At 33.0% G+C, this 21,842-nt stretch overlaps 2 protein-coding genes across 2 annotated transcripts in view; one reads left to right on the forward strand and one right to left on the reverse strand.

The window, feature by feature from the left end:
• LOC110025865 overlaps positions 1-6,869 on the reverse strand; it is a gene marked incomplete in the record, with an annotated part of 42,857 nt that extends 35,988 nt beyond the window's left edge. The window contains 4 exon segments of the mRNA XM_020726542.1: positions 2,954-3,078; positions 3,441-3,521; positions 4,733-4,822; positions 6,506-6,869. Of these exon segments, the coding sequence (XP_020582201.1) occupies positions 2,954-3,078; positions 3,441-3,521; positions 4,733-4,822; positions 6,506-6,727 (518 nt within the window).
• A 3,066-nt stretch (positions 6,870-9,935) lies between these two features.
• Positions 9,936-21,111, forward strand: LOC110025884 (uncharacterized protein At1g04910-like). The gene is given in 12 exon segments (XM_020726566.1): positions 9,936-10,317; positions 10,427-10,474; positions 10,826-10,885; positions 11,009-11,099; positions 12,180-12,256; positions 13,801-13,889; positions 13,988-14,174; positions 15,347-15,528; positions 19,825-19,927; positions 20,029-20,357; positions 20,677-21,071; positions 21,074-21,111. Coding segments are annotated over 12 exon segments (1,761 nt in total). The 5' UTR covers positions 9,936-10,140; the 3' UTR covers positions 21,097-21,111.
• The last annotated feature ends 731 nt before the right edge of the window (positions 21,112-21,842 follow it).

Consider the following 21,842-nt stretch of genomic DNA (forward strand, 5'->3'; position numbering starts at 1 on the left):
CTTTGTGACTAATTTTTATCTCCTCTCCTAACTACAACAAAAATCATTCTATATTACCACTACAACAACTTCCTCTTCTTTCTTCGCCCAAACTCTTCTTACGTCTAAAGGAAAATTAAGACAATTTTCAAGGGAATAAATAATGAGAGAAAAAAGATCCTTATCAAAATTACATCATCAAATTGTCTTCAAATCAATTCTACTTCTACACCGATACATTTGATCTTATGAGTTAAAAATGATCAATAATTCTAAATTGATGTCTACTATAGTTGTTTATATTACTCTAGAGGCCCTTATCAAACAAAAGTTTTGTCATTGCTCTAACTCTTAATTTTCTTTTAAAAAAAAAGGGTCTTACCTATTGAAACTATCATATGAAAATTGAATAAATTAATATAACTCATCCTAATTTTTTTTTGTATGCATCTATATAAAATACAAAAAGGACTTAAATTGGCCATTAGCATAATTATATCATGATTAGAAACTCTTTGATCATTCAACAACTATTAATAAATACATCATACATAATTTAGTACACTCAACAAGCAATTCACATTAAGCTTTTCTCCTTACAGACATTGAAAACGTGATTTTCACTAATATGCCATTTAAGATAAATTAAAATTATTGATTATTTTGTCGCTCCAAATGATAACTTAATAAATTGTTTTAGCGCGAAAACGATCCATATTATAGATTCTTAGATGATGATTCTTCAATACCAATATGATTTTTTCATTGTTGGTTCCATCAATCTCTCTTATAACTTCATCATATGACTCTTACGTTTTAATCCCTGATAACAACAATAATTTGAATATTTTGTCTTAAAATAATGATTTCAACGTTTTTTTTCCCCAATCGTTTGGCACATGCTAGGCATTACCCTTTCATTAGAATATATGCTTTTCCTATTTCCCCTATATCTCACTCTGCAAATTTCAATAGTTACTTCATCACAGCCAAAAAATTATATCTCAAAGCATCTTCTTTAAGGCTATTTCAACTTAATTTTTTAACAAAATTTATATGATACTTCATGATGATGTACACATTTCTCTACTAAGCTTCTTTTCCTTCATACATTCCAATATTTCTCGAAATAGCATTTTCGAACTTCAAAAAAAATTATAATTTTCATTTTTAGAATGCATGACTTGATTGAAGTTTCTAGATCTTATTTCTCCAAGCTTAAACATTTTATATATTACCTTTCTTCTTTATTAACCACAAACATACGACACGCATCAATCATCATTACAAGCAATAGATATTGCTTTGTTTAATACTCTTTGTAAACCATTAGCTTTTGTATAATTACTGCAAAAAGATACTTGTTCTTTCGAAAGCACGTTTTTTTAATATATTGTTGCACTTCGTCACTCCGCTATCTTCTCATGCACAATATATTTTATGCTTCTATGCTGCTTGTTCAATTTCATATCAAGGTTTGCTCGTATTTTAACAATTTCTCATTGAATAATTAACAATTTCTCACATTTTTTAATTTCATCAATTTACTCTAGGGCATAACCTGATAATTATCTTCTTTAAATACTAGAACAGATCATTAAATATGTTTAAAATGTTTCAATATTTATTCATCACTCAAAATTTCATTAGTAGTTTTATTATTACCTAACAAGAAGCACCGCCCTGACAAACTATATGAACAACAAAGATAAGAACCTTGGTACCAATACTATCATTAGTGGCAACAAAATCCTGATAAAATTCAATGCTCCGCAAGTGTCGGATCTAGGACGGTGCTGGTGCACACAATTTTATTGAAAGCAATAATATCATCATGATCAAAACCAGTGACCGTCAAGTCAAAGAAAGGCAAAGTGATCACTACTCCTATGACCATACTCTCCCGTTTCAAAAAATTTTTATCAAGCATTGGATCTCATTTCTTTTTAAGTCAAACTATGAACAAACTCAAGTCAAGATCTTCCTCAAGGAACGCCTCATATCTAATCTCATCCTTCTTAAAAAACCATCTTGATAAACTTATTAATGCACTTTCCAAATCCAGCCTTTTCTAAGTCATCTCATTCAGAAAATATTGCAACGCTCTAATTTCAGAGCTTGCCTGAAGTAGTTCGTAAGCTCAATCAACACTAGCAAGATTGCGGATTTGCAGGAAAATAGAACAGCAACATCAATATATTATATCTCCTGCTACTCGAGAAATGAACAACAATTCGATACCAATTACCTCTTTTACATCAGGAAGTGCAATTTTTTCTACACTTTGCTGCAACTCCAGACGATATTGTGCATTCCTGAACATATAACCAGTCATCATCACACTATACATGAGCTGCGCCAAGTTTTCTGCAACCTAATCCAGCAAGTAAATCAGTGTCCTATATTACCAGTGTAAATGGAACTGAACATCATGCCTCAAAAAGTACATGACTCTAAAATTAAGGCGCATTTAGATACATACCAACCAATTCTTATATATTTACATATCTAACACTAAATCTTTGATTTTTTACATTTATACACCCCAAACATATCGTATAACATAAAAAATACCACTATTTTAACTTAAAACAAAGTGAAAGACGCCTTTTCGTGCATTGGTAACATGGCATTTACGTAAAAATTTAGGTTTAGGTGTAAGGTATGTAAATACATAAGAATTGAGTGATATACATGTAAATCATCCTGAAATTAAATGTCACTGCTTGCTTACTGTGGTAACGGTCACTGCAAAAAATTGAGGGGGGAGTGTTCCAATCATATTGGTCACGGTCTGGCGCATTGCTTCGACAATCTTCAAGAGGTGAAAAAAATATAGTGAAAACCTGCTATTATGCATTTAAAAAAAAAAAGAAATGAAACAACTCATAAAAGAAAAGATCCAAACTCATTCAGGTTTATGTGTATATCTCCTGCTACTCGAGAAATGAACAACAATTCGATACCAATTACCTCTTTTACATCAGGAAGTGCAATTTTTTCTACACTTTGCTGCAACTCCAGACGATATTGTGCATTCCTGAACATATAACCAGTCATCATCACACTATACATGAGCTGCGCCAAGTTTTCTGCAACCTAATCCAGCAAGTAAATCAGTGTCCTATATTACCAGTGTAAATGGAACTGAACATCATGCCTCAAAAAGTACATGACTCTAAAATTAAGGCGCATTTAGATACATACCAACCAATTCTTATATATTTACATATCTAACACTAAATCTTTGATTTTTTTACATTTATACCCCCCCAAACATATCGTATAACATAAAAAATACCACTATTTTAACTTAAAACAAAGTGAAAGACACCTTTTCGTGCATAGGTAACATGGCATTTATGTAAAAATTTAGGTTTAGGTGTAAGGTATGTAAATACATAAGAATTGAGTGATATACATGTAAATCATCCTGAAATTAAATGTCACTGCTTGCTTACTGTGGTAACGGTCACTGCAAAAAATTGAGGGGGGAGTGTTCCAATCATATTGGTCACGGTCTGGCGCATTGCTTCGACAATCTTCAAGAGGTGAAAAAAATATAGTGAAAACCTGCTATTATGCATTTAAAAAAAAAAAGAAATGAAACAACTCATAAAAGAAAAGATCCAAACTCATTCAGGTTTATGTGTTCTTTTCCATCAAAACAGGAGCAAATTAAAGGATAATGTCTAGAAGAAATGAGCACAATGAACTAGACATTGATGTACTTGCTGTGGTGCCCTTTTCATAAATAGCTGCATAAAATCTGGCTGAATATTTTTTATATACTCCAAAAGAATCTCCCTCCTGCTTTTTGGCTGAGAAAAAAATGGATTAACAAAATTAAAAAACCATAAAAAATCACATTTAAAAGCATATTAAGACTATGCATGCCGTACATCTATTTATGCTGTTTTAAAATATCAAACAAGGTATGTCTTGGTTACACGTTACTATCAGATAGAAACTGTAAAAATAGAAACTCTATATGGTAAACTGGTAACAACAAAAACTCCTTACAGGATAAGCAGAAAGGGTACTTCTAAATGAGCAGTATTGCACAAGCAAGGACTTAAAAAGATAGATTTCCAATACAAATTAGTGGTTTTCTAGCAAATACTTTGCATTTATCAGAACTGAATGTAAAATAATTTGCAATAATTTTGGGTAGCAGAAGTATATAATGTTTTCAGTGCAAAATTAATAAAAATAACAGAAAATCGTTGAACCATCTGGAATAGTATAATTATAGTTGGAGATTAATTTTTTTAAAATTGAAAAAAAGGAAAAAACATGTATGATCAGAGTTGAAGAACTCATGTGATGCATACTTTATCACACTCTTGGGCCAGTTCGGCCGTGGTTTTAGTAATTTTAAGTGGGTTAACATATTCCATCATTGCTAATATAAGTTAAGGCCATGCTTGGCTCAATCTGCAATAATTTGGGAAATGTGAATATGGACACAAGGAAGCATTCCAACCATTGGTCTGGGAGAGGAAGAGCCTGCTACCTTAGGTAGTGGTGTATGCCACTCTTAGTAACCTGAACTCAGCTCACACGTAAATTTGATTATATGTGATTCTCTAAACTCCCTGTTACGTGTGTGATACTGTTGTCGTCCATTGAATGTGTGTGCATTTGGGCATAATAGTATTGTCAACCATATGCTCTTTTCCATTCAAAACAGGAACAAAGTAAAGGATAATGTGTAGAAGAAATGAGCACAATGAACTAGACATTGATGTACTTGCTGTGGTGCCCTTTTCATAAATAGCTGCATAAAATCTGGCTGAATATTTTTTATATACTCCAAAAGAATCTCCCTCCTGCTTTTTGGCTGAGAAAAAAATGGATTAACAAAATTAAAAAACCATAAAAAATCACATTTAAAAGCATATTAAGACTATGCATGCCGTACATCTATTTATGCTGTTTTAAAATATCAAACAAGGTATGTCTTGGTTACACGTTACTATCAGATAGAAACTGTAAAAATAGAAACTCTATATGGTAAACTGGTAAAAACAAAAACTCCTAACAGGAAAAGCAGAAAGGGTACTTCTAAATGAGCAGTATTGCACAAGCAAGGACTTAAAAAGATAGATTTCCAATACAAATTAGTGGTTTTCTAGCAAATACTTTGCATTTATCAGAACTGAATGTAAAATAATTTGCAATAATTTTGGGTAGCAGAAGTATATAATGTTTTCAGTGCAAAATTAATAAAAATAACAGAAAATCGTTGAACCATCTGGAATAGTATAATTATAGTTGGAGATTAATTTTTTTAAAATTGAAAAAAAGGAAAAAACATGTATGATCAGAGTTGAAGAACTCATGTGATGCATACTTTATCACACTCTTGGGCCAGTTCGGCCGTGGTTTTAGTAATTTTAAGTGGGTTAACATATTCCATCATTGCTAATATAAGTTAAGGCCATGCTTGGCTCAATCTGCAATAATTTGGGAAATGTGAATATTGACACAAGGAAGCATTCCAACCATTGGTCTGAGAGAGGAAGAGCCTGCTACCTTAGGTAGTGGTGTATGCCACTCTTAGTAACCTGAACTCAGCTCACACGTAAATTTGATTATATGTGATTCTCTAAACTCCCTGTTACGTGTGTGATACTGTTGTCGTCCATTGAATGTGTGTGCATTTGGACATAATAGTATTGTCAACCATATAAAAATTGATATGAAGGTAATTTTCTGAGGTTTCCAGACACTTCCTTTTCCTCCATAACTAATGGAAGATGAAAAGACACTTCCTTGATAGCCAAGTCCAACCAAACATTTTTGGAAGATTTACATGCATAACACTCAATTCCTAAGTATTTACACATCTAAGACCTATACATTAATTTTTACAAACGCGCCATTTTACCAATGTATGAGAAGGTGTATTTCACATTTTAAAAGTTAAAATGTGGTATTTTTTGCGTGATATGAATGATTTGGGTGGTATAAATGTAAAAAAAAAACAAATTTTAGTTGTTAGATATGAAAATACATAAGAATTAGGTGGTATGTAAACAAATTTTTGTTGTTAGATATGAAAATATATAAGAATTAGGTGGTATGTATGCAAATGCCCCAACAAATTTCTAAGAAATATAGCTTCCTCAACCAAATACCCCAACAAATTTCTAAGAAATATAGCTTCCTCAACTTGCACTTCTATAAGTGGATTTACAACTTTCTCCTAAGAAACCAAAATGCCCTAAGAGAAAATTTGGTTGGCTAAAAGGTTAGATAAGAATTGATCCTCATACAACCTAAGCTTTAAAATCTGTGTGCCAAGTCTAAACTGCATGGAATTATTCTAAGCATAAAATACAATTGCTCGCTTGAATCAATCCATCCACAACATGTCTTCCCAATTCCCAGCAACATAAATCTAATTTTCGGGCAGCCGAAACATTGCCCTGTCGAATCAATGTGCACCTTATACTTACGCAGGAGTAGCAAGTCGTTACATGCTGCCAGTAAGGGGAAGAGATAAAACTTAAAAGAGTACCAAATTCCCATTAGGCGGCTTGGTGTCACCACCGGAGGCAACGCTTCCAGGATCCTGGACGCAGAGAGCCCTCAAACTGCAGGAGCTCCGCCTCCGCGGAGGAAACGATACAGAAAAGGGAGGAAGGCACGGGAAAGAGCACAGAGGCGGCGAGATGAATGGAGAAGATGAGGAAGAAGAGAGCGCCGGTGAAAGAGGCCTCGGAGCGAGGAAGGAAGACATGAGCTCGGTCTCTCTCACTTCCTCTCTCCTCTTCCCCAACCTCGAAGAGGAATTTGGCCGGCGATTCTTCCCTTGGCGAGGAGACTTGAGTAGCACAGAGGGTTGCGTACGAATGGGGAGATGGTGGAGGCGTGCCTTCCAGTTCGTGGTTTAATTTCGTACGAAAAGAAAGCTATGGGGATATTTAAGTTAAACAAAACTGTTTTCGAATAATGTGTAATTTTTATTTAAATTATATATGAATTTTGAAATTATAAACCATGGCAAGCGAATGAATTTGTTATAAGAAGTGCAGGGATTAGTGGAGGCTGGCAGGTGGTTGTCAACATCGGTTGTCGGTGGTGAATAGCTATCGACGACAATCAACAATGGCAAAAGTGATGTAAGGCTTCAAATTCTTCTCAAAACTTTTAAGTTCTTTCTTAAACCTCAAGCTCTGATCTTCATGAGAGGTATGATAATCTATTTATAGTATTGCTTAAACCTCAAGCTCTGATCTTCTTCATGAGAGGTATGATAATCTATTTATAGTATTTTTGTATGAAATTAATGCAAGAATATGAACCACTTTAATCAAACGATCACGACTTTTGGTAGACATTTAAATGTCTTAACGTTGTCGGAATTAAGCAATATTGGGCTCGTTTGATTCTTTTGTCAAGACGCTCGATTTGATTATAAACTTGTCATATTCGACATTCATTTGATCTTTCAAATGTGCCCAATAAACTTTCAAAAGCGGTTTAATGACTTGATTTGCTTTTCATTTTGTTTAGATTGGAGCAATTTTATTAGCATTGAGTTCTTCTTGTCAATCCAGTCACTTTTAGTGTATGTTTGTTGAAATTATAGTTTTAGGATAACTTTTATCGAATTTTGAACATTTCTCGCTCAAAAAGTTGCACTGAAATCTGTATCATGCCTTGAGATTCGTGTAAGACGATGAAATTTTGTTAATGATGTATCATGAATTATTTTATTTTTTTCAAAAATAACCTTATTTCTCATAATTATAGGCCAAAAGAACAAAAACAGTGTGAATATAGATTATAAATATGCAACAAATGAATTAGAATTAGCTAACATAAAATATTTGACTGCATTTGAGCCCTATAAAAAAGGGTTAGTTCATGGTGCAAATAAGAACAATGATAATGTATTTGTTAGAATTCAAAAAAATACCCAAAGAGAGAGAAGATGAGTAAAACTTTGATTTAAGTTGCTCTCACACCAACCCTCCCAAACCTCATAATCTCAAAGTAAAAAAAACTCCTCTAGTATCAATCAAGATCAACCGATCCAAGACTGGGACCATCTAGCTATCTTACAAATTAGGAGCTCAACAAGGGAAAAGCGGGAGCGCTATCTAAATCATCAACGATTAATCAGAACAACGAATATATCAAAAAAGTAAAAAAAAAAAATGTGAACATCAAAATTTACAAAGATCATTGTGCCACGCACAAGATAAAAATGCGAAACATATGCATTGTTAAGAGGTGACTGAATTAAAAAAAATATATATCATTTTCCTTTGTTAAAACACTAACTCTTCAGGAGAATATAAGTACTCCAAATCAAAATTAATCCAATTAAGCTTACTTTATTACAAATCATATTGAAACGATTCAAATCCCATAAGAAAGTTAACATGAGAAGCTAGAGTAAATTTAAAGACAGACATTGATGTATTTAGCTAATATCAATTACCTTTTTGATTAGGAAGATTACATAAATAAATCTCAATTCTTATTTATTTGCATATATATAAAACCTACACTTCAAATTTTACATGCATGCCCTCATTCTTTTTGCATGAAAATGTGATTTTCTCCTTTTAAAAATTTTAAAATGGTGATATTTTTATGAGATAAAAAATATTTGAGAAATTGACGCATGCAACACAAAATATTTATGTACTTGCATATCTCACCGCTAAATTTTCATATTTGCATATATAGTACTTTGGTGCTTTTAAATTATGTATTTCACTTTTAAGAAGTAGTAATAATGTTATTACTAATGTGATAGTAATGATCTGAAGTATACATGTAAATATGGAGGTTTAGGTTCGAGACATGTATATAGATAAGAGTTTTGTGCTATGCATGTGAGCGTAAATGCTTCAAAAGATTGAGTTGGCATAAATATATAAAAAGAAACTTTAGATTCTATACATGCAAATACATTAAAATTGGAAGAGTAACTATCATGTACAACATTACGTCGCAAAACGTATGTTTGGCGTGATCTTCACCGTCGCATGCGCATAAGAAAAATGAAACGTGATTTTCTATTAGAATTTGAATTTCCATTTTTATTAACATGATAATAATGCAATGCCAATTTATCAATAAGTTGGGGTATTAGGGCTGTCAAAATGGGTATTCATTCGAGAACAACTAATGTTCGACTTGTTTATTAAGCCAAACGAGCCGATCACGAACAAATTTTTAAGCGCGAATTATAAATGAGCCGAAAACAAACAAATACTTGTTTGCTCGTGGTCGGTTCAAAAATAAAAATATATAAACAAATACTAAATTTTATTCAAAGTATCCAAATAATTAAATACTAATATTAATTAATTTATTTTTATAATAATTTTTTTATATGTATTAAACAAATGTTAATTTTAAAAAAATATATATATTTGTGCGGTATATTTCATAGAAAGATACAAATTTAGGCATTACATATGTAAATGAATAGGATTTGGGTGGTCTGCATTTAAATAACCTAAAAACTCATAGCCGCACATTTAAAAGAAATTTTCCTAACCAACTTTAGTCCCACATCGGATTTTTCAGCGGTGAATTTTTGTATGCGTTTCTAAAAGGATGAGTTAGTATTGGCATTGGCAATCATGTAATAACAATTTTAGACATGAATTTCTATATTAAATTTCTCTGCTTTTACAAATTTAATTATTCAACTAGTTAAAAATAATTTGAATTATTAAAATTATTATTATTTTTAGTTGTTTGTGAGGGAATACCGGCAACACGAACAAAGAAAAACTCGAATAAAAAATGTAATTCGGGCGGAATAAGACATATTTTTGACGAATAATTTTAAACACGAGTTAATTTTCGAATGAGTCGAACATGAGTCAAATATGAGCTCACCCAAACTTAAACCGTTTGTAGTTATAGCCCTAGGGCTTATTGAATAAGCAACATGACGATTATATTTTGTTTGTCTTTTTCTACTTTTAGGGCGACAGCAAGGAATAGGCCATAGAATCCCAAGCAAAGACTCACTGTTCATGTTGTCCGCACTCTATTGGCTCCATAAAGGAGGAGGCTCCTCCATCCATGGCTCGCAGTGCTCGGATATCTACAACGACCAACCCTTAGGTCGCGGCCGCCGTTGCTCGTCTCTCTTCACCCTGCCGCCGCTCACGGCACGGCATGGCTTTCCAGAGGCGGCGCCACCGACTGTCGCCGTCGATACGAACCAAATCGACAATGTTTACCGCCGTCTTGATCGTCCTCATTTTCATCGTTGTTCTCTCTTTTTTCACTCCCCTTATCGAAATCGACAGCCACAACCTCGCAGAGCCCGTCCGCCGAATCCGCGATCGGCCGGTAGACGTCTTGCCAGCCTTGTTTTGTATCTTTCCTGCTTTCTCTTATGTCGTTTATAGCTCATCTTCGATTCCTAATGTTTCCATTCTTTTTCACTTTCTGGAAATAGAGGCGGAGCTTTAGGGATCTAGAGATGGAACATCATGCTGGAAATAAGGTTTGCGTATCAACCCTATTGAATGCTTGAAAACATGTTCTGATGATTCATTTATGAGGGCAAAACCCATGTTTCGTAAAATTATAAATGAGTTGTGGATTGTTCTGAAACACTTTAAGGGGTGCTCGATTGAAGTGAATGTTATTTTGACGCCAGTGCTATCAAATGATTAGAGTTATTAAGATGAATCGTTATCCATTCTATGTTGTGTTTGAATCAGATGCAGAAGCTGTGCATCCCGTGAAAATAAAAACAATTGAAGAAAAAAAAAGTAGAAAAATAAATTCAAAATAAAACATCGAAACATCATTTGTTAGTTGATTAGCATTCTTCAATTTTTGAAAATTGTAGAAAAATGCTGCTAGTGAAGTGCGGCAGGAGGGAACTCAACCTATTGTTTTTCATATTCCGGTATGTGTTTTTAAACCAATGCTTGTTAATTAGATTTATTTTATTTATTTATTTCTTGCTGGCATGAGGTAATTGTAACTCAATAATATCATTCAAGGTTGGTATGGTTCCATTTTTTGATAGAATGAGGGGGAAAATACCAAATATGATCTTTGGGGTTCGAAGTTGTCCAACTACTATTATGGTTGCAGCAATGCCAGCAAAAAGTTTGCAGGTAAGTTTTGTTTGTTTGTAGAACAATTAAGTTTAGGAATTGGAGACTTACTATTAGTGCTGTTAATTTAGCTCGAAGGTCGTTAATCACTCAAAAATAGATTCGAATTTCGGCTCAGATCGAGATAGGATTGAAATAAACGAGCTGAAACTTTAGATGAAAAATTTTTTGAGCTGATTTTGTACTACGAGTCATACATGGATTGGTTTGAATTGACTCGAGATCAGCTCACAGTAATTTTTTATGTAATTATACATTTAATGCTAAGTAAAATTGAATATAACAAGTCACGAGCCAATTTCGTGCTGGAACAGATCAAAATTACTCAATTTGAGTCTGTCAATTTCAATTTTGAGTTGGATAGAGCCGATTCCGAGCTGAAACATATTCAAATAATTCAATTTGAGCCAGCTCGTTTCAATTTTGAGCTTGATTGAGCCAAATTAAATTTCGAGCCGGCTCGGCTCAAAATCAAATATAACAAGCCACGAACCGATTTCAATCTGCATTAAATCCATTCGAGCCACCTCAGCTTGGCTCAAAATTTGTTAACAAACCTACTTAGCTCCATAGTGAATTGGTGATGTAACCATGTTTATGTGCTATAGGATTTGTTTTGGGGGCCAATTTTTTAATTAAACAGTTTCAATTTTGGGGCATTTACATACATAGCTCACAATTCTTATGTATTTTTATATCTCACACGTAAAATTTCATATTTACACACAAAGCACTCAAATATTTAATATTAAATCAGAAATAGCACTATTACCACTTTTAAAAAGTCAAATACAACTTTTCATGCATAGGCTTAAAGCGCCTAAGTGCTAAGTATGTAAATATGAAAGCTTAGGTGTGGGATATATAAATACATAATAATTGTGTGCTACAAATGCAAATTTCCCTTCAATTGAGCTTCCAATTTGAATGATTTTAAGTATTAGAGCACGTTGAAAAAATGAAGAGGATACTGGTCAATTTGTTGACCTTTTAATTGTGTTCTTGAAAAGTTAAGTGAACTGCATCTTATTGCTTCATTCTCTTTCAAGTGACAATTTTTTCCCTTGTGGTTTTTTGCAGCTGCTGAAGTGATTACTTATCCAAACAGATATTTGATGATTGCAACAAGCGGAGGCCTCAATCAACAAAGGACTGGAGTGAGTATTTATCCCATAGTATAGCAATTTGTTTGAGTCAAACTGATAGGAGAAGAAAAAACAGATTTTTTTTTTTTTCTAATTGGGGCATTTGCAGACACACCGCCCAATCCCTATGTATTTACATATCTGACACCCTTTACTTTTTATATTTAGACGACCAAAATCTTTCATATCACATAAAAAATTCCAACTTTATAACTTTTAAAAAGTAAAATATACCTTTTCATGCATAGGTATTGTGGCATGTATATAAAAAAAATAATTTTAGGCGTTAGATATGTAAATACACAGTAATTGAGTGATTGAGAATTTTGGTTTGAATATAATTTCATTTTCTTGTTCTATGTTTGTGAGTGCAAGCGGGATGTATAACTCCAATGAACTATCATGCCAGTATGATTTCGTCATTCTGGAGGAAATCATCTTGTACCCACATGAGACCTGATATTTTTTTTTTTTTAAAATTTCGTTGTACTAGTTTTTTTGATATTGTCTTGTTTAATAGTTTTGATTTTGATAAAATAGAAATATTTTAGAAATGTAATGTGCAAATTAAATTTGCTCTCTGATTTTAGCCGTTCCCAATTTATTATTGGAATTCTTGGATTATTTCAATCATTTTATTATCATTTAGTTTTAAATTTTAGTATTTGTTATTTACAGTTAAAGATAGAAACTCATTGAATTAGTTAGTAGCTTTTGATTTGCGATTACTTAATTTTTTTGCATGAAATTATACTACACATTATATTAGTTGTATTAGAAAACCCTTTTACCGGAGTCATCCTGCGTTATATTGGAGTTGAGCTTTGGAATTAAGTTTCATTCAAGTGAGTTTTTGTGTTGCTAGTTTGTCTTTGATGAATTTACTAGTTGCAACTCAATTTTAATGCTTCTTTGGACTAAAGGCATTTCATTTTTATTCATTCTTTCATTAATTTTAATATTTTTTTTAATTATTATCTTTAAATTATTCTAAACATCCTTCTTTTGCCGTTGAGCTATTTTATTATTTTAAAGCATTTATTACATTGGTGAAGGCGAGTTCTAAAATTCAGAGATGACTTTTATCCACTTTCTACTAAATAAACACCAACAGAATTCCATAATTTAGTTCCAATCACTTTAAAATACTTATATTGAAACCAACCTTCCCTTAAACAAACATTCGAATTCAGTTTTAGCGCTTTGATTCAACCAATTTTAGACCATTGCGTTAATGGATCCCAACTGCTTAGAGCTTTGGGAAATTTACACATATAATACATAGTTCTTATGTATTTACATATCTAACACCCAAAGATTGATATTTACGCTCAAAACACTCCTGTGTCATAAATTTATGCATGAAAAGATGTATTCTGCTTTTATAAAGATAGTGATGATGGTATTTTTGATGTGATATTAAAGATTGAGAATGTTTAAGTGTTAGATATTTAAAAACATAAGAGTTTTGTGGTATGTATGTAAATGCCCCCTAGAACTTTTGTAGCATTTTATTGATGAAGTCGGTACTTTGTTTTACTTATTGCTTGTTTCAGATAACTGATGCTGTTGTTGCGGCACGCATATTGAATGCAACTCTTGTTGTTCCGAAGCTTGATCAGAGGTCTTTCTGGAAAGATTCCAGGTTCATTTTGCACCTAAGTCCGATTTTTAACTAGATTGTTAATCTTTATGGCTGCAACTTCATCATGATTTCCATATTTTGGTGCTTTGCTGCTGCAGTGATTTTGCTGAAATATTTGATGTTGACTGGTTCATCTCGTCTCTATCGAAAGATGTGAAAATTATAAAGCAACTTCCTAGAAGGGAAGGGAAGGTCATTAGAGGACCATATACCATGCGTGTGCCAAGAAAATGCAATCCAAGATGTTACCAAACGAGGGTCTTGCCTGTTATTTTGAAGAAACATGTAGGTTTAAATATGAAGAAATTTATCCTTCTAAAATTCAGCTGATTGATGGCAAATTTAGCTTGATTTTTAAAAAAAAAATTCTGTTTTTCTAATAAGTTTGTGCTGTGTCCCAAGAAAATGCAATCCAAGATGTTACCTGAACCAAAGTCTTTCCTGTTATTTGGATGAGATATTTAAGTATAGATACTAAGAAATTTATCCTACAAAAATACAGCTCATTGATGGCAAATTTAGCATGAAAATTTGTCTGTCTGTCGGTTTTCTTGTGTCATTGATGTGAACTATCATAAGTTATTTTGACAATATTGATGCTTAACGCCTTAGATTTTTACATTTCCTACTGTAAATTTGGAAGGACATACACAAGATCAAATTTATCTTACTTTAGGTTTTAATTTAGACAAAAAATCATTATTTTTAATGAAAACTAGAAAACGCATAAAATTCATTTCAAATGTTAATTTGATAATTGTCCAATTAGAAATTCTGCCAGATATTTGAGATCATAAAAGGCCACACACTTCCGTTAATATGAACACATAAACTTGAGAATTTAGATTGTAGTAATTCCAACTAAAATCAATCATACTCACAAACTAATCAAAAATATGCGGACAAAAAAAGTAACAAGGAAAATTTCATGAGGTGATCTTGGCCACACTTTGGTACATGAAATTGTTATTTACCTCTTGCGCTACAATCATTTGAATCCACTTTGAGCCATTGTGCGGTTTTCTCCAAATTTCACTTGCATTTCAACAAATCCTTGAATATTCGCCCTAAAATTTTTTATTGTGTTGTTTTATGCATTTTCATGCCGTGCAATACATGATCCAACCTCTCTAAAATGTGTTTGTTGGTCACTCAAACACCAAAAAGTAATGTATGTGTTATGACCCAACTACTAGAAATACTTTTATGCCCATGGACATTGCTCTCATTGGGCAATTCATCCTATTTTGTATCGGTAAACTGAGACTGTCTTGCATCACTTTATATCGTCAGATGAATATGAAGGCATTATTTTGGTTCACTATTTCATGTTTTCTCAAGGATCTCTAAATTGGTTTATGCTTTTCTCAGTCTAGTTAATTGTGTTTCAGTTTTCCTTCCTCTAAAATTGAGGCTCCAACGCATGCATTTTAACAATGTCCTTTATTGTGGTGCAGGTTGTTCAGCTCACAAAGTTCGATTATAGGCTATCAAATAGGTTGGAGACTGATCTGCAAAAGCTTAGATGTCGAGTAAATTATCTCGCTTTAAGATTTACCGATCCAATACAAAATATGGGCAATATGTTAGTACATAGAATGAAGGCAAAGAGCAAGCATTTTATTGCTCTCCATCTCAGGTAAACTATGTCGTTCACTTTTATTGTATTTCTCAGTTAACCTTTTATTAAAAATGATCATTTTTTTCTGTTCGTGTTGCTGTCTTTCCTAACATTTTCCCAACGTATAATAATTGGTTACCAAGTCACAACATGATAACGTCTGCATATTTTACAGAAACTCATGAAAAAGGCTTTTGTTCCTTTAAACTCGTGCGACATGGGCAATGTAATGTTGATCTATTGGAGAATAAGATAGAAAAATGTGAGAGGAAAAAGTTTAATTGGTTAATCCTCATGCTTCTTGATGTTAAACTTAATTATTTGGTTGCTAAATCCTTAATGCATGGTGCTGAGTTCGCAATGTACTATGTAGGAGATTGTAAACTTCATGCATCCGTGATGTGTTGAAATCACATAGAATTATAACTCAAAACATTCCATTCATTATCATCTGAGATTCTATGCTTCGCTTATAATAAGGATTATTCCAAATAACAAAACTACCCATAAATATTTTAATGGAAATGCTAATTTTATCTCAAATGAATAATGCCACATTAATCACTAATATTTAACTTATACTAATTACAAAATTACATAATACATGACGCAAAATATAAGCCATGACATAAAATTAGTGAATGAAACTATGATTGACAACCTAGTGTAAGCATCTTTTGCACCTGTGAGATTCAGGATTTGTTTAGGTCTGGATACTTTCTGTGGGTAACTAATTCGGTTCGCATGAAGGAAGACTTTTTTGGTGGTTGCAAGTGTTGGGGAAGGAGTGGATAACCTTGTCAAGCATCCATTGTTTCATCATTTATGATCTATCTTTTAACAGTCCTTTGGTATCAAGAGCCTTGGTTTTGTTAATATAGCTTTAAATTTAGGTTGCTTTGTCCTGTTAACTATAGAATAAGAAAAGGGTCCTTGTTGTGACCATTAGCACTGATTCAGTGAGCTTGCTGTGGCCATTGACATTGAGTCAGCGAGTTTGCTTTATCATATGGCACTTTTTCAGTAGGCTTTAGCTATATGTGAAGACATCCTTGGTAGGAGTTAATTCATCCAAGGTGATTACTATAGTTTGAAAGTTTTGGTTTGGTAAGCAAACAGCAGCTAGTTTTGGACTTTATAATCTGTAGCCTTAAGTTTAGACTAGCTATTTTGTCCTTGATCTTGGTAGATAGGGTGTGAAGGCTTAGCTTGCATTGGTTAGAGAATGACCGCCACCAAATTCTGAGGGTTTGTATAACAGGGAGCCTTATTCTAGCTATTAGTCGTGAACCTTAGTCTAACACTAATAATGGTATATGATCTACTTGAGGTAGAATTTTGTTTTGTTTAATTGGCATAGATCTTATTGTAACATGCAAAATGAGACACTGAGCATGGACAATCATGGTTAAATGATATGGAAGGGCTAAAAAATTTATTATGATTGTTTTAGTTTTATTACTATGAGAGCAAACCTTGGTTTACTTTGAGGATATGAGATACTTGATTTGGAGTTATGCTATGCGAGCAATGGTATAAAGTTTATACCTATGGATTTGATTGAATGTTTGTTTTCATATGCTTATGTAGTTATTTGTGACTTATGTGAATGTCCCCTTAGAGAACATTGATTCTTGATTGCGTGTTTTGTTATCTTATATATTCCATTGGGGCACCCCAAAGCATTAACATATGTATTGGTGTGACTTTTTTTGTATGTTTGTACCCTAGCCTACATCAGACTCTTAGCATGCGCTCTAGTGTTAGCATATATGTCTCTTGGAGCGCACCAATGCATTGGTACATGCATCTATGCAACTTCTTCATGTGAATCTTTTCCTTGGGATACACTAGTGCCTTGACATATATTTGATAAAATTGGAGTAAGATTAATTTTATTCCTCTTTGAGGGCACTTAATGCCTTATCACATTTTTTTTACGCGTTGTGCCTTAGCTCACCTGATTTTATTCTGGGTACATCAGTGCCTTGTTATGAATATTAATATGTTGTGCACCTTAACAAATATATCAATGTGGTAAATCAACCGTAATTCTTGGATCAACTGGGAGCCAATGGGTTCAAACCTACACCATTGGATATTTTGCTTGTTGATAGAGTTAGTATGATGTGATATTGAGGTAATTTTTAACATGAAGAATATTAGATGACTCAAATGGGACCGTTGGATAAAAAAAAATGGTTTTATCAATGTCTTCAATTATCTTCCTTGATCATGTTCATTCATTTTGAAAGAGTTGCTCGTTGTGTTGACAAAAGCGGTATCATAATAGTGGTGTTATCATTATACCAATGCTGATAAAGTGATTTTGAATACTTCATCAACCTTGTTGTCATTGATGGAGCAATTGTCAACATACTTGTAATTGATGAAGTGTTATCCATAGAATTACATAGATGAAAATTTTCATTGACAAATATATTGCTAATTGTGTAGTCCTTGATGGAGTTCTCATTGATTGAGAAAAAATGGTTATTGATAGAATGGTGATCAACAACTAAGCCATTACTCATAGATGTAGCTTTAATGGAGGTGTTGTCAACATGGTTTCCATTGACAGAGCTATAATTGACAATGCAATTGAAGGCTGACGTTTCGCTCATAAAGTCATCATTGTTGTAATTGTCATTGACAAACTTGTGCTCTTGATTTAAATTTTTTTTTTATCTTGATTTTGATATAAAAGAGTATACATCAATAATTGAATTTATGTACATTAAATTAAAGGGGCATTTGCATAAATAGCACAGAATTCTAATGTATTTACGTATCTCACCTAAACTTTCATATTTGTACACATCAAATCTTTAATATCACATAAAAAATGGCACTATACCACTTTTTTAAAGTGAAATACACATTTTCATGCATAGACTTAAGCACCAAAGTGCTAAGTATGTAAATATGAAAGTTTAGGTTTGAGATATGTAAATCCATTGGAATTTTTGTGTTCTAGTTATGCAACTTTCTCTAAATTAATTGTTCACTAATTTTACGTGTTTCTAACTCATTGAATTTCTCAGGCTATTCCATTCATCAGTCGTGTTATAATTCTAGTATTACATGTTTACACTTAAAGTAGCTAAATTGTTGAATTAATTGATAGCTTGTAATATATAAATCCTTAATTTTGTGCATGAAATCACATTGTGCTTCATTTTTGTTGCATTTGGTCATAAGTCAGCTTGCATCACTCATTTATCATGAAAATAGTGGGAATGTCTTCCCTATTTTACATGGAATAAATTGGGATTGTCCTCTAGTGTCTCCCTTCTGGATATTTGTTATATTTTGATTATGATTTGTTTAATTTTAGGTTCTTTTTTTATAACTTCTTTATAAATTCGGCTTTTATTAATGAATATTTGACATATAATAATAAGTTTTTATTTTAAAACTTTTATATTTATTTTGGAGTAATTATAAACAAGATTGGCACTTAGAACTTAGAATTCTAGGATATCTTTTGGCTCTATTCATTTCCAACTTTGATTGAAATACATTATACTCATGTTTCAAATGTGTAAAAATTTAACAAATCCAGATGTTATGAAGGGGGCGTTTGGTTACAATAATGTAAATCCATGTATTTTGAGAACGTATTATAAATTATTATTTAATTACTATAATATTAGTATAAATTTTCAGAAAAATATTTATTTTACATAAAATCTTGACATCATAGATATGTGGCATCTTGATGGCTCTAGACAATGTTAAAAGTGACAAGAGTCACACTTGATGATAGTAGCAACGTTAAAGCATAAGTGTGACATGGCAAGATGGTGGCAGTGTTGATAGAGCCGGGCATCATAGGAAATGACTAGTGTCGATGATTTAGGTGTTGTCAGAGGACGATTATGGCGATCGGAGACACGAGCTGCTGAGACGTCTGACAAATTCTAGGGCCTTGGTGAAGGACCGGCTGTTTTGGTTGGTGAGCTCTCCTAGAAAGAGACTTTCTTTTATATGCATGAAGAAAAAATTTATTTATTTTCACGCTAGAGCACCGACCACTTTCATCTTCCATTGAGATTTTTTTATGATGTGCAACTCTTTTTAGTCAAAATGCCTTGCGATGATATCATAGGATCTGATTGTAGAGGAGGTTGGAATTCATTTGATATAGACAAAATTTGGAATGCAATGTAAATAAGTGTTAACGAATTGCAAACTCTTGAAAAGAACTCTAATGCTAATTTATCATGTATCGAACACCTAAATTATGATTTGTTTTACATCACTCTCCAAATGCTTTGAATCAACCAATCTTTGAGACGCTTCTTCTTGCAGATTCGAACCCGACATGCTTGCATTCTCCGGTTGCTATTATGGCGGAGGAGATGAAGAAAGGAGAGAGTTGGGAGCAATTCGCAGGCGATGGAGAACTTTACATGTGATTAGATCAACTACTCGAGCCTTATTAAGTGAGATCCCAAATTGTGCAAATTCACAATGACTGATCTCCTACTTTTTTTTTTTTTTGTTTTTTTACAGAAAAACAACCCCGACAAGGAGCGAAGGCAAGGACGATGCCCTCTTACACCCGAAGAAGTAGGCCTCATGCTTCGAGCTTTAGGCTTTGGCCACGACGTCCACCTTTACGTGGCTTCCGGAGAAGTGTACGGCGGCGAAGCCACATTAGGACCCTTGAAAGCTCTATTCCCCAACTTCCATTCAAAAGAAACTTTGGCCAAAAAGGAATTGGCTCCGTTTTCTGGCTTTTCGTCACGTATGGCCGCTCTCGACTTCATTGTATGCGACGGTAGCGATGTTTTTGTAACCAACAACAATGGCAACATGGCCAAAATTCTTGCTGGTAGGAGGTATGATTATTTGCTTCTCTCTGTTATATACAAAAATTTCAGCATTATTATATCTTTAAGTGGCATTTACATACATAGTGCACAATTGTTATGTATTTGCATATCTCACACCTAAACTTTCATTTTTATACGCATAGCACTCAATTCTTTATTTTCACATAAAAAAATAGCACTGATAGCACTTTTTAAATGTCAAATATACTTTTTCATGCATGTAAATATGAAAATTTTGGTGTGAGATATGTACATACATAAGAATTGTGTGCTACACAAGTAAATCTCTCTCTCTTAACTCTTTACTCTTTTTCTATATTGTTAGGAGATACTTCAATCACAAGAGGACGATACGACCAAATGCAAAGAAGTTGTACTCTTTGTTCCTTAATCGTTCGAACATGACTTGGGATGCATTTGCGACGAAAGTATGCAAATACCAGAGAGGATTCATGGGAGAGCCTAATGAGGTGAGGCCCGGAAGAGGCGAGTTTCATGAAAATCCTTCAACTTGTATTTGCGAAAATACCGAGGCAAGGTTGCAAACGTCTCCGATTTCTATGAATCACGGTGAGGCCGAGCGGGAAGATGAACGGGAAGCCCATGACGATTCCGAAACTCCTGATGTAGAAGATGAAGGAGAAGAAACCATTCTACCAGAAGGCATAATTAGTGAGTCTGAAGCAGATGATGAGTCTACAATCATCCCAGAGGAGCAGGAAGGGAAGAGATGCTTTCGGATTAGTAATTTTTTAATTGAAATTTTCTTTTTTCATTTAATTTTTTCTTACGCGGCATTTATATACATACCAACCCATTCTTATATATTTACCAATCTAACCCCTAAACTTTACCTTTTTCATTTATGCCACTCATATCTTTCTCATCACATCAAAAAATACACCATTTTAACATTTAAAAAGTGAAATACACCTTGTCATGCACAGGTAAGATGACATGCATGCAAAGGATTAAAGTTTTGGCGTCACAAATGTAAATACATAGGAATTGAATGGTATGTATGTAAATCTTCATCTTCCAATAAGGCATGCATTTTAATCTGTACAAAGAGGTTTTAGCTGGCAAAATGTACAGAGCTGAGCTTGTGCTGAAGCTGAGATTGGAGAGTTTTCTGTGAGAATGGTTTGGTTAATTTAACTGCTTCAGAAGATGACATTTCTTTTTTTTATAAATATTTAAATAAAGCATATAATTGATCAATGTATATTTAATGCAATCTAAATTACATGTCAATTTTCTTTCATTAGAGATAGGAGACAATAAAACAATATATTACATGCATACCAAACAATTCTGATGGATTTACATATCCAACCCCTAAAATTTAATTTTCATATTCATAAAATCTTTGTGATGTAAATTTTTGGATATTAAAGAGTTACTAGAAGTGATATTTTTGATGTGATGGTAAATATTTGAGTAGCAATTACTGTAAATATTAACGTTTATGCATCAGAAACATATATAATT

This window comes from Phalaenopsis equestris, unplaced genomic scaffold (genome assembly GCF_001263595.1).
Source record: "Phalaenopsis equestris unplaced genomic scaffold, ASM126359v1 Scaffold000339, whole genome shotgun sequence".
NCBI classification, from domain to species: Eukaryota; Viridiplantae; Streptophyta; class Magnoliopsida; order Asparagales; family Orchidaceae; genus Phalaenopsis; species Phalaenopsis equestris.